General features: G+C 42.7%; 1 protein-coding gene across 4 annotated transcripts in view; it reads right to left on the reverse strand.

Moving 5' to 3' along the window:
• Positions 1–14,751, reverse strand: part of LOC131253650 (trafficking protein particle complex II-specific subunit 130 homolog) — a 59,407-nt gene that overhangs the window by 8,818 nt on the left and 35,838 nt on the right. For all 4 annotated transcript variants that reach the window (XM_058254739.1, XM_058254740.1, XM_058254738.1 and 1 more), the window contains 4 exons: positions 13,534–13,697; positions 13,205–13,427; positions 10,256–10,801; positions 9,911–10,123 (listed from right to left, as the gene is read on the reverse strand). In XM_058254739.1, coding sequence (XP_058110722.1) covers positions 9,911–10,123; positions 10,256–10,801; positions 13,205–13,427; positions 13,534–13,697 — 1,146 coding nt within the window. The remainder of the gene's footprint in view (positions 1–9,910; positions 10,124–10,255; positions 10,802–13,204; positions 13,428–13,533; positions 13,698–14,751) is intronic.

Here is a 14,751-nt window from a genome sequence, read left to right on the forward strand (position 1 = left end):
ATCCACGTCATTCATCCTTTTCTTAAGATCATTTTAGGCCATGGGCCGAAAAATGATGCCGATTCAGATCCCAGATGGGCCATACCGCAAGGAACAGTGGGGGGTTGGGAACCACCCCCGCCTCCCAGGCGCTACCAACAACGTGGGAGTGGGGTCCCCAGTTGTGGGTCCCACCATAATTATGTGTTTAATCCACGCCCTCCATCCATTTCTCCAGATCATTTTAGGCGTTGGGCCCAAAGATTAGGTCGATCCAGACCCCCAGGTGGACAGCACCACAGGGATCTTGTGGAGAATGGACCCCCCTTGGATTTGGAGTTCCTGGTTTTGGACATCCCTTGGATTTGGAGTTCCCTCGGCAATGTCTAGCACTCTAGATTCAGAATCCCTATAATCCAAAGGTAACTATGCAGAATATATTTTCAGGGGTTTGAATTTAATTATTAAATCAGATTTAATATCTCTAATTGGTGTACATACGTAATACACTATGGTTGTAATAAATCCGTTGAAATATACACTTTGCTTGGAAATGATGAAATCCCAAGACTCGGATGGGCCACAAGCATAGGATCACATTCTAGTGACAAACCAACGATGTGTAACAGTCAATTTACGTCAATAATGTTCAAACGGTGCAGATCATCATATTAAAGTAATTATAGTGATGTTGTTGATAATTTGATTGTTTTGGGATATCATCAATGGGTCATGTGCCCAATAGATTGGTAGCCTAGTGGCACACATGTTGCACATATGGGTGTCCATCCGGGTCATTCCCAGACCCCAGTTGGCCACGCCTTGGTGTATGTGTTTTATCCGTGCCTAACGTCTAGTTACTAGACCTCTTTATGGACAGGTTGCATGAGGAGCAGATGTTAGTCTAACGTGGGCCATGCCATGTAGACTTTTACATTGTTAGTGGGGCTTGCCATTCGGGTCCCACTCTCTATATATACAGGACCAATTAAGGTCGATTATCACATGATATGTTGGATAACATGCTAGTGCACTTAGCCTAATAGGACACACTGGTAACATGCTTAGTGTAATGGATATCATGCTCATTCATATGCCCATACGCATCATTTGTATGCCTGTTGTGGATGACGATTGATCATAGCATACACCTTTTGGCTTGAGATACTTAGGGGACTCTATATGAGATAGGGTCGTCCCACATGATCACGCAGTATGTGTAGGTTTGGTGGATGACTTGGATAGTATGACTCATGTATTTTGCATTCTGTATGCCACGATTACTTTCACACCCCAGCAACATCGGGGTTGTGACCTCCGCAGACATACCGTGGATGGCCAGATTGGATACCGGAAATATGTGTTCTAGCGATGTCCTCGAGTGAAAGTCCCTAAACCCTGTGGTACTAATAGGATGCTCCAACGTCAAGAACAAGTGGATAACATGAGCGCCCGAGTGTCAAATACCAGTAGGTTACGTCTCTCATTGTGTCGAGGTCGGTTAGAAAGTGGTGTGACACTATCCACCCGGGTGTAAGGGGCTATATAAGCTAGGTTGAGTCTGATCAGCTCGTGAAATGGGTCCGCTATCAATGAGCCGATGGGCATTGGCATACCACTGACAAGGCGGATAATGAGGTTTTTTCAACTCACTTGGTCATGTAAGCGATGGGCAGCAGCATTTATCGGAATGTACTAGACCTCAGTGATGTTTCCAGTAATGAATTGTTCTAATACGTGGACTGATTGAGGATTGGCATGTTTGTGTTGCATCTCTAGCATATGACACTTGGCCATATAGTCCTTGCATTGCATAGCCTTGGTATTGCTAACAACATCATAGACTTGGCAGTTTAGCCCTCCATCATCTTCCGCATACTCTGATATCTATATTCTTGTCATACGCATTGCGCACGCACAAATGCACTCTACTGAGCTTCGTAGGAGGCTTGTGCGTGTTTGTTTACGTTGCAGGTGATGCTAGGGCGTATCAGTAGCATTGAGCCCGGAGCATGAGCCTGATCTTTTGAATTTTGGTTATATTTTGTATTTCCCTTTCAACATTGTACTCAGATTAATTAGTGGATATGTGATGATGATGCTTTTGTGACCTTGGTACACTTATGGTAATGCTCCTTTACACACAAAATTTCACCCTGTAAATCCTCCTTGTGGAAACCCCAGGATCGGAACCTGGCATATGGAAGCTACGAATCGAGAATGGGGTACTATGGAGGTTGTCGGCACTAAATTCGATGGCTGGCAATTTAGTAAGCCCGGTTCCCGAGTTTGGGGCGTGACATGAGTTGGTATCAGAGCATAACCTGGGAATACCTGCGAATAACATCACATATCTGCTAATGGTCTTAGATTAACTATCATTCACCACATGATTGTAGTGAACTTAGAATGATTAGGACCCCGAGCTCGAATACTTAGAAACTCACCTTAGAATCATTTTTCAAACTTAATTTAAAATAGGATTCATTGTTGCAAGCCTAGAAACTTTCTGATATAGCTCCCTAACGTGGGTGCATTCGAGAGCACCCAAGGCTAAAAGGTCTCTTGTTCCTTCCTATAGAACATGGCACCCAAGAGGTTGGGGAGTGGGGCTGGCATATCTCAGTCAGGTGTGGCCCTAGCGATATCAATGAGTATGGACCAGTTTTAACAAATGCTGCATGCGATGACCTCTATGCTACAGAGGCAGGATAGGTGATCCACTGATACACTCGTCTAGATCGAGCAGGAGCACGCGAGCTCTCTTTTACGCGACTTTAAACGGCTCAATCCCCCACACTTCCAGGGCGAGGCAAACCCGACAATAGCAGAGCGATGGAAGTCAGAGGTAGAAAAGATCTTTAATACCATGAAGTACATGACGCAGCAGCGAGTCCCTCTAGTAGTATTCCTTATACAGGGTGAGGCCGAGCGTTGGTGGGTGTCGGTTACCCGAGCAACAAGGGCCGATTTTGAATGGACCTGGGAGGACTTCGTGGACCGGTTCAACCAGAAGTTCTTCCCCGAGCACGTCTGTCAGCAGCGTGCGTTAGAGTTCGAGACTCTAGTCCAAGGAGATATAACTGTGTCTCTGTATGAGGCTCGGTTCATCGAACTGTCCCGATTCACGCCATATTTAGTAGGACATCCAGATGAGCTTCCACCCATGAGGGACATCCAGCATGCCATTGATCTAGTCTCTGTGTCGACTCTACCAAACCTTCCTCATTATCGAATGAACCCTACGGAGCATGCAGAGTTGAAAAAGCAAGTAGATGAGCTCCTCAGGAAGGGTTTCATTCGGGAGAGTTTGAGTCTGTGTGGTATACCAGCGCTTCTCACTCCTAAGAAAAACAGCACGTGGCGCATGCGTATGGACAATAGAGCCATCAACAAAATTACGATCAAGTACCAGTTTTCCATACTGCGTCTTGATGATATGTTAGATATGATAGCGGGTGCCACCATATTTTTGAAGATTAACCTCAAGAGTGAGTATCACCAAATACGTATACGCCCAGGAGATAAGTGGAAGATAGCCTTTAAGACGAATGATGGGCTATACAAGTGGCTAGTCATGCCCTTTGGCTTGACTAACACCCTGAGCACATTTATGAGAGTGATGACCTAGGTGTTGAGACCCTTAATGGGTAAGTTCCTTATAGTGTATTTTGATGACACTCTTATCTATAGCACATCAAAGGAACAACATTTCCACCATCCGAGGCAAGTTTGTGAGATCCTCAAAACTGAAAATATTTATGCCAACATTAAGAAGTGCACATTCATTTCAAAGAACGTCATCTTCTTAGGGTTCATCATATCATCTGAGGACATGAGAGTGGAGCCCGAGAAAGTTAAGGCCATAGTTGAGTAGCTTGAACCACACAATATTCACAAGGTGCGAAGCTTTCATGGCTTAGCAACTTTTTATAGGCGGTTCATCAAAGGATTTAGTTCCATCATGGTTCCCATCACGGATTGCATAAAGAAATGGGAGTTTGTGTGGACTAAAGCTACCTCTAAAGCATTTAAGGAGATTAAGAGCAAAATGAGTGAAACTCTCATCATGCGCCTTCCAAACTTTTCTAAAGTCTTTGAAGTTGCGTGTGATGCATCCGGGGTAGGTATAGATGGAGTGCTTAGTCAAGAAGGACACCTCGTTGCTTATTTTAGTGAGAAGTTGAATGAGGCAAAGCAACGATATTCCACCTATGACAAAGAGTTCTATGCGGTTGTCTCATCCATGCGCCATTGGTGGCATTATTTATTACCACAAGAATTCGTCTTGTTATCTTCTGACCACGAAGCCTTACGTTACCTCAGTTCCCAGAAGAAAATAAACCCCGGGCATGCTAAATGGGTCCAATTTCTTCAGGAATATTCTTTTGTTCTTAAACATAAGGTTGGGGTCGAGAAAAAAGATGTTGATGCCCTTAGTCGTTGTGTGGCGTTACTCCAAAGTACAAGTGTGGAAGTGACTAGGTTTGAGCGGCTGACAGAAGAGTATCCCACATGTCCAGACTTTGGTGAGTTATATGCATCACTGCGAGATGGTCAGTCGAGCGACAGCTGCGGGTTTGTCATCATTAATGAGTTCCTATTTAAAGGTGACAGACTCCGCATTCCCCGTACTTCCCTCCGTGATTTCCTAGTTTGGGAACTTCATGCAGGAGGAGTCGTCGGTCATTTGGGGAGGGACAAGACCATTGACCTTGTGGATGATAGGTTTTATTGGCCAAGTCTCAAGTGAAATGTAGTCAAGATAATTGGGCAGTGCAAGACTTGTCAATTGGTGAAGTAGAGAAAGCAACATATAGGATTATATACACCTTTGCCAATGCCCCATGCTCCATGGCAAGACATTGGTATGGATTTCGTGTTGGGCTTACAAAAAACTATCAAGAAACACGATTTCGTATTTGTGGTTGTGGACCGTTTTTTTCCAAAATGGCCCATTTCATTCTGTGCTCGAAAACGTCGGATGCCTCCAATGTGACTAAACTTTTCTTTGGGGAGGTAGTGCGTTTACATGGTCAACCTAAGACCACAGTGTATGATCGTGATGTACGCTTTATGAGTTATTTTTGGAAGACACTATGGCACATGATGGGAATAAGGCTTCAATTTTCATTTGCATATCATCCTCAAACAAACAGTCAGACTTAGGTCGTCAATAGGAGCCTTGGAAATTTTCTTAGATGCCTCGTGTGTGATCACGTCAGAACTTGGAATACTATTTTGCCTATAGCCGAGTTAGCATATAATAGTTCTATTAATAGGTCCATAGGCATGAGTCCATTTGAGCTTGTGCATGGCTACAAACTTAGGAAACCTGTAAATCTCGTACCTATGTCTGTCTCATAGGCCATCTGAGTCGGTACATGAGTTTGCACATCACATACGTGAGTTACATAGTGAGATCAGGAAGCAGATTAACTTAAGTAATGAAAAATACAAAGCATTTGTTGATTCTCATCGCAGATTTTAGGAATGCCAAGTAAGAGATTACGTCATGGTTCGTATGAAGCCTGAGCGGTTCTCACATGGGGTTGTTAAAAAGTTGCAAGCGCGTAGTGCAAAACCATACAAATTACTACAGAAACTGGGTCCTAATGCGTGTGTAGTAGACCTTCCACCTACTATGGGAATCAACTCTACTTTTAACGTGGAAGATCTAGTACAATACAAGCGTCTTACTAATTCACCTTCTGATCCATTTTCAGGCCCTCTGATGCAGGACAATTAACCACTTGCTCTAAAAGCTCGAACTGTTAAAGCATGACGAATTAATCCCTTTATCTCATAGCCCAAGCCCCACATCTCATCGGTTAGGACCTCGGCCGAACCCCCCTCGTGGGCCCCAAATCACATGGGTACCGCCTCGCACGGGCTGCCCACCCCGAGTGTGTCCCCGCATCCCACAGGCTATCCCACTCGAGCACGGTGTGAAATGCACATTAATCACCCCCAATGAAGAGTCTCGAACACGAGACCTCCCCCGTAAGCCCCGCCCACCCCAAGTGTGCCCTTGCATCCCACAGGCAACCCCACTCGAGCTCAGTGTGAAAATGCCCCTACGTTAATCACCCCCGGTGAGGAGTCTCGAACACGAGACCTCCCACTCTGATATCAATTTAATGCAGGACAATTAACCACTTGCTCTAAAAGCTCGAGCTTTTAGAGCAAGTGATTAATTGTCCTGCATCAAATTGCATTTCCCTCCCACAGACCATGACCCAATCCCTAACCTATGGCCCCTAACTAACCAATCATCCCAGCCTTTGCCACCCTTACCCTCCTTGTCTGATCGAAGTGAACAAGTTGAAATTGTATACATATTGTATGAGGAAGCGGTTTCCACTCACCATGGGGGATTTCAGAAATTCCTCATCAAGAGGAAGCACAGACCGATTTCAGATAGCACCTGGATTACAAAGGCTGAGCTGCAGACTTTGGATCCTAACATCTTGGAGCGCTGCATGAGTTTTATTCTGCCAGAGGTGAACTCTTCTCAGCTGATGAGAGTTGATGAGGACATCACTTCACGGACACCTTTGCGTACGTATCAGAGGCGGACCACACCGATTTCTCTATCGCTAGGTGAGTACCCATGATCATGTTGAAAACCCCATGTGCATGTGCGAGCATCTGGAAGACCCCACATTGGGAAGATGCACATGGGTTACTTTAGGGAGTGATTTGGACCGTCGGATTTGAGGGACGTGACGATCGGGTCGTTGAATCACATGGATTACATGATCTGGTCGTTGATCGTGGACTATTTTCATCATCATTGGACATTCTTATGTTTTAGGATTTAGTTTATAGTTAATTTATTCTTTGGACAACTTTTGAGCGATTTTATTTGATTTTGCATTAGAGTAGGGTTATTTTGGTCAAAATTCACTAAACAGGGTTTAATTTGTAATTTTGGAAAAGTTTTGAAGCTATAGAGAGGGTGGCGTGTGATCTCTTCATTGCTTTGTTTTGTGAAAAAGAGAGAGAGAGAGAGAGAGAGAGAGAGAGAGAGAGAGAACTCCTTTGTTTTCTTCTCCAATCTTCATGTGATGTGAGAGTGTCTTCCATGTGAATTGGAAGGAAGATCGGTGCGAAGCTTATCTTCAACAACGAAAGAGCGAGGCTTCCTTCTATCCCCTCACACTCTCATCTCTTAATCAACAATTGAGGTATTCCTTCAAGTTCTTCGTTTCTTCCTCCTCCTTTCTCCAATCCATCAACAACCTTCCGATCTTCATCCTTTATACATTTCTCGACGAGCCAAACCCTAGAAATCCAGAACCCCACCTACCTAGCCCACACATGACCATACGGCCACACGTGTGAACCCATAGGGTTGGCCGTACGGCCCCACCCTTGCTCCTTTGGCTTTCCACTACCCATACAACAAAACCCTACCTTCTCTTGTCCAAATCCTAACCCTAAACCTAGAAATCTCAAATCTTCATATTTTCCCAAATTACCAAACCCTAGTTCTTCACAATCTTCAATTAAACCCAAATCCATAGATTCCTTCCATCCAAAACCCTAATTCATTATCCTAGTACCTAAACCCTTTAACCCATTTATCCATTTTACCCCATTAACCCTAATTCCAAGTTTTCCTCAATTTTTCTAAACCCTAATCTCACCCTAGGTAGTATCAGACCTTCCCCTTTGGAATAGGCTTAATCCTATGCTATTTGAATGCCCTACATCCATTAGATCCTAATTTCCCTTATTTAATGGTCTTGTAGGATGATACTTGTTAACCTAGGCTTGAAATATGCATGATCTCCTTTTGGAATTTTGTTATTTGTGATGATGGTAGCAAGTTTTGTGATTTTTATTAATTAATTTAATTTTGTTGGTTGATCTCACACAATATTTGAGTTCATGCATCGGTCCTACATTAGAAATTCTAGTGGATCTCTTTTTAATGTATAGGTGATCCTATGGGACGATTTCTTACTCCTTTCATAGAAGAAAGAAAAGGATATACAAGAGGTGAATGATGCAAATGGAGATGCTGATGATGAAAGGGTTGGTGGAGGAATGGATGCTGATGATGATGACTTGCTACTTGATGAGGAAGATGACCTCTAGAGTCGAGATTTTGGAGTAGTACGTTTAACATTTTAAATGGGCTTTGGTTACATGAACATTATGGAATTTGTACTCCACAAATTTGTGACTTAAGACTTTGGAGATTGTATAATCTTTGTTATTTTTGTTCTTTTGTTAGTGATCTATTTGACATCATATGCCTTTTTCTTTAATTTTCTTTGCTATTTTTATATTTATTTATATTATTTATCCTATTTTAAATTATTTTAATTAAAAAAATAAAAGTATCGTGTAGCTTATGCTACACGCTATAGATGGTTGAATGCTACGCTATTTAAAACACTACCTCCCACAAAGGTCCCATGATAAAGGAATGTGATGAATATATAGGAGGCAGAATTATGTGTTATTTTGCTAAAACCTTAAGGATGATGAGATGAATGACTTGAAATGCTCAATAAAATATTGATAGATGTCTTCATAGAGTCCAATTACAAGGATCGTAAGATTTAACAGGGTTCCAAGACAGCATTTTGGCTACAAAATCCTTCTTTGGCATGATGAGCCAGAGTTTTAAGGACATGTACAATATGGTTCTTTGGGGAATTACTTGAAACTGGGTCAAATGAGCTGATGCAGGACAATTAACCACTTGCTCTAAAAGCTCGAACTGTTAGAGTATGGCGAAGTAATCCCTTTATCTCATAGCCCAGGCCCCAAATCCATGGGTTAGGTCATCAACTGAACCCTCCTCGTGGGCCCCAAATCTACGGGCTCTGCCTCACACGAGCCACCCGCCTCCACAGGCCCCAAATCCATAGGTTATGCAGGCCACCCACCCCGAGTGTGCCCCTGCATCCCACAAACAACCCCACTTGAGCCCGGTGTGAAAATGGCCCCGCATTAATCACCCCCGGTGAGGAGTCTCGAACACGAGACCTCCCGCTCTGATACCAATTTGATGTAGGACAATTAACCACTTGCTCTAAAAGCTCGAACTGTTAGAGTATGGCAAATTAATCCCTTTATGTCATAGCCCAAGCCCCAAATCCATGGGTTAGGTCCTCGGCCGAACCCTCCTCATGGGCCCCAAATCCATGGGTTCCGCCCTCTCGTGGGCCCCAAATCCATGGGCTCTGCCTCACACGAGCCACCCACCTCCACGGACCCCAAATCCATGGGTTATGCAGGCCACCCACCCCGAGTGCGCCCCTACATCCCACAAGCAACCCCACTCGAGCCTGGTGTGAAAATGCCCCCGCATTAGGGCAGTTTGCTATTAGAGGCACCATTATTTGGAGAAGGCTTTCTTCTGCCATCATGTGGGAGTTGCCAAAAGAAAGAAATAGTAGGATTTTTTTTTTATATAACAAATCATCTTTGGACAAGTTGTTAAAAGAAGAATCACTTCCCATCCTTAGTAGGGCTATCATTTGGCCTGAATTCAATGGGACCATGGGGAATGACCAGTTTCAATCAGTAAGTGGTTATTAGCTCGATGGAGAGGATCCCCAAGGCAAAGCTTCTTCATTCATCTCCCCAGGCCGGCATTTGGAAAGTCAACTTGATGGGTGTTTTGTTGGTAGTTTGGGTCTGTGTAGAATTTGAGGCATTCATAGAAACTACATAAGGAGATGTTGCCATGAAATAGCCTTGGTTCTTATTTATTTTTGAAGAATAACATTCATTCTACTATGGCAGAGGCTCTCGTTGCTCATGAGGGTTTTAGAATTTTCACAAACCCTTTTTTGAGTCCCTGATGGTGGAAGGGAGTTCCCATAGTGCTATCAGTTGAATTTCCTCCAAGGAGCCAGGACCATGGAATTGGCTTTTGAGAGAGAGAGAGAGAGAGAGAGAGATGTACCTTCAAGACAGGTTTGGTTGGCTTCTCATAATTCATGAAATCATCGCCGTCCGGGGGACCTCCTTTGGAGAAACTATGAGATCTGAAACTTAAGTGCCCAATCCGTCCCGTAAGAACCCCCAAGATATATGAACCTGGCTTTTGTGGTGGTAGGGAAAGGGTAATAGTGTTCCTACCAGGCCTTAGTACAGTAGCAGTGGAGCTTCTTATCAGCTGAAAAGTTAAACACATGATTCATTTTACTGGAACCGATAGTCCAGGAAGAAGAAGAAGAAAAAGCAACTCAAATAATTATTTGTTACTGTAATGAAAATCAACGAGATATGACAGCAACACAGAGCATACCTTTGCACCTTCATCTGCACTAAATGTTGCTATAAGTGTAAGACTAAGCGATTCGAGAGTTATATCATCAGGAAAGCCACTCCAGACTGTCACTGATAGAGTGCCAGGATCCCTGTCATATAACTCAAGTGGAGGGCCAGGATTTCCAGAGAATGTGATTAATGATGATACATCCAGCGGTACTTGGTGCTTCATTTCACTATGTGCAAGGCGCAAAACCTCTGACTGGAAAGCTTGGCGCTCTTTAGTCAGGAATAAACCTTTATCAAGGGCCAATAATCTGACACAAGATGAGAGATAGCCAGCTTCATCATTGAGTATCTTCTGGCACTCTGCAAGATTTGGGAGGACCTCTGCCAAGAGTTCCTGCCACCCTTCACCAGCATAAAGAGCACAGACCTTCTCATATGACTTTGCAGCCAGATCATAATTACCATGTCTGTAGCAGACAGCTGCAATTTCACCATCAAGGACAACTCCATGTCTTTTCCACCAAGAATGGTGGTAATTGTCAGCAGCACCTTTTGTTAGCTCGAGATATTTTTGCTGCAATGGGAAAAGTTATGATTTTTCATATGTAATTACAATTGAGAGAGCAAAAATATCTTCAAACATCGACAGAAAAAGCACATGAATAACACACTTTGACATGTCCATGCAACAAAATGTATGGCAAAGCGTAGGGCTCTCAATGGGTTGGGCTTGGCCTGTCAAGCTCCCAGGACAAGCCTTTCACTGAGTGGACTCAGGTTTATTTCTTATGTGGGCGAGGCCGAAGCTTATATTTCCCAACACTTATGATCCCTTGCCCAGCCAAAGTCCAAATCTATATCTTCCATGGGCTGGTCTTGGCCATTACCTACTGGCCCCAATGTTGTCAAAATCATTATCATTTCGCAAATCGTAATAAGGGTTGAATCATATCGAATCGCAAATCTTATCGCAAGGAACTTCAATGATTTTCAATGATTTTCTTAAAATTTTGAAAAAAAAAAATCTGCAAAATATAAATAAATCAGGAAAAAAAAAAAACTCAATAATCCTCACAAGGGACTTCCTATGGCAAGGTGGGAAAGTTAAGAAAAGGTTTCATCTCATGAATTGGTCAGATGTGTGTAGGCCGAAAGAGGTAGGGGGGTGGGTATCCGTCCCTTGGGATCCATGAATGAAGCTTTATTGGGGAAATGGATTGGGAAGTTTGGGGCTGAGGGCGCCTCGTGGAAGGAGGTTATCATAAGAAAGTATGGTGTGGATAGGGCAGGTTGGTGGCCCAATAGTGCAGCCTTGTATAGCGCCATAGGGATTTGGAAGCAAATTATGAAGCTTAAAGAAAGCATCCTTGAAGGTATGGTTTACGGAGTGGGGGATGGGGTGAGGGTGAGATTCTGGAAGGATTTTTGGCTTGGTGATAGAACTTTGCAAGAGTTCTACCCGAGCCTTGCCCAAGTCGCGTTGGATCCAAATCTCTCTGTTAGTAGTTGTTTCTCTTCCATGGGAAAGGTTTGGACTCCTTTATGTAGAAAAGCCCTTCAAGAGGTGGAGATTGTTCTTCTTAGCAGGGTTATGGGCCCTTTGGAAGGAACCCTTAGCAATCCCTTACGGTTTTCTGTTCTACTAGATCTTGTGTTTCAGTGGAGGGCGTGCTTTTCTTAGCCGGTGGCTCGCGGGTGGGGGAGGACCTTTGGGTCTTGTAGTGGGGTTTTCTTTTTTCTCTCTCACTCCTTTCCTTGTATTCTTTCGGCTTTTGCTGCTTTTTTAATAAATTGTCACCCTTCAGAAAAAAGAAAAAAAAATCCATTTCCCATCAATATGCACCAAGTAATACCAATATATCATGATAGTGTCAAAAGATTCTCACTTGCCTTTATGTTTTGTCATTCAAGAAGTTTACCTTAAAAACATCCAAGACTCCTTTAATAATTGATGTCCTTTTTTTTACCTTTCTTGAGCATAGAATCACATTGGAAAAGCGACATTTGATTCTGTAGACCAGCGAAAAAAGATATTTTGATTTCTAACCATCATGACCACAATACATATAGGTCAAAATGATCGCAACCATCTATGAAAAAACATTCCAGGTAAGTCATGCGTATCATTTTTTTTTAATGGCTACATTACAGCCATGACAATTGTTATGTGACGGTAATGGTGGTGACCGTTACATGATATGGGACCGTAATGCTCAATTTGAAAAAATTGACTCGTAACAAGCCAATACATGGCCGATAGAGGGCCAATACATTTTTTTCCTTCAAAAAAAGTTCAACTGTTACAAGGCCATAATGGCCATTATGATGGGTGTAACAATTGTTATGGGGCGCAGCCATTATGAGGGTGTAATGGCCATTATAGTATGCATCATAACAACCATAAGGCTGGCTGTTGCGGCCACCATTAACATTATTTAATACTATATCAATTTGGTGTTTCAACCAATTAAGAAGTAAGAAATCATAAGAAAATGCAAAACAATTCAACATCAAAGAGAATATCTATCATGTAATCTCTTGTAAAGATATAATAAAGTAATCTTAAAGCCCCCACCAATTTATAAACATAAAATGAAAGCCAAGTAAAGCTTAAATTATAAAAGAACAGGTATAATCTGATTCATAAATCATAGGATTCATCTAAAAAGGATTCAAGTTGTGAATCAAATCATTTTGCTTCAGATTTGACCAGAATCGTAAATTGTAGGATTTTGACAACACTGGTAGGCCAACATGCCAGGACCAGGGGCCCGGGAACAAAATTTCAGGCCTGAAACTTAAACCAGCTGGGTTTGGCTGGTCTCCTAGTAAAGCTGCACAAAATTCCTATTCAAAAGACAGGATGGGCAGCCAGCAGCCCAACAATATAAATTGTTCCAGCAACTTCTAATCCCTATTGTTGGGGGGAAAAGAAAAGAAAAACTGACTCCCCAGGCAACATAGGAAGAATATTTACCTCAAATTCCTGACTAGATGATAGTGATTTCCATAAATCAGGATCCGAAATTGTACGACGCAGCGCATGTTCTGCAGCAACATGGATTTCTGAAAGTCTCATAGGCCTATCAAGTGATAAAGAAGAGCTCTCAAGGTTTCCAGGTCCAGAGTTAATTCGTGACATAGTGCTCACATGTGCTTTATTTGATGGAGATGGCCTCGAAAATCCATCAGAACCTGGGCTGCCAGCATATCAATTATATAAAGACTCTAGAAATCATCAAGAAAATGTAGAGAAAAGATTAAAAGAGAACCCTGAAAATCCAACAACACTACATTTTCATTTACCCATCAATAGGACCCTGGCGACTATCGAATAATTCAAACACATTTCCAGCCGAAAGGGAAGCCCTCCGACGATTAGCCTCCCGCAGAAGTAAAGAAGGTTCCAGAGGTAATGGTTTCCTCTGAATATTGAAATGCTTGGTTCTGGGATTTGTTTGAAAAATCATCTGTAAAGAGAAGTCAAGGTCAAAATCCAAGCGATGCAGGATAGTAGATAGCAAATAGTAATCCTTACATAATACCAGCAGCAACTTCTAAATTTAGGATTGGAAACTTGAACAGAGCGAAGAGTTCTTTCTAGATTAGGATTGCAATTGGAGCAGTGATTTTTTCTATCATGAATTGAAAACTAGAAACGATGAAAAACCAAGAGAAATTAGATGCCACTAGGTGATAAGTGTGGATTGTGGAACCTCACATCTTACTTTTTTTTTATGACTGCCTCAGACAACAAGTAATAATACTCCATGCCAAGTGCCAACTAGAATTGTGCACATGATAACACCTAATGAAATGACAAGATTTCCCTTCAAGAAAAATAGATACTATTGCACAGGCAAAGTGGACTTTACTCATGTTCGCAAGTGTCATAATATATGCCTAAATTCAATAATTCTGTTTCACAAAGCCTTAGGAGTTCAGAAGATTTTACCTACAGGTGTAGCCAATTACCCTAAAAATCATTGAGAAAAAATAACTAAGATACAAAGTTATCCTCTTCTAAGTTTTCCTCTTCTTATTGTGAATGTATGCTACCTGTCATAAAGCTGAAGAGTCCGTGAATCATATTCTTCTCCAATGTCCATTCTCTTGGTGCACATGGTCTCCTCTTCTGAGGCTCCTCGGTGTTATGCGGGTTATGCCAGAATCTATTCATCTTATGCAGGAAGCATGGAAAATGTACTGTTTTCAGGGAAAGGAAAACTATTGTGGCAGCTATTCCTTCCAGCAGTCTGGTGGGCTATCTGGATGGAGTGAAACAATCAGGCCTTTTGTAACCAATCAAAGTCTCTTGGGAATCTGACGCAAGGAATTCAACAGCTAGCACATTGTGGAGCTTCACAGAGGATGGAATGCAGTATTGGAGGACCAAGTTCACCTGGTCGCAGTCAGGCTTGCATGGGTTCCCCCTCCACAAGGGCATTGGAAATCGAATGTGGATGGTAGCTCCCTTGGCAAACTGGGCCCAGCAGGGATAGGAGTGATTTCATAACAGTTCGA

The sequence above is a fragment of the Magnolia sinica genome, chromosome 8 (assembly GCF_029962835.1).
Source record: "Magnolia sinica isolate HGM2019 chromosome 8, MsV1, whole genome shotgun sequence".
In the NCBI taxonomy this organism is placed as follows: Eukaryota; Viridiplantae; Streptophyta; class Magnoliopsida; order Magnoliales; family Magnoliaceae; genus Magnolia; species Magnolia sinica.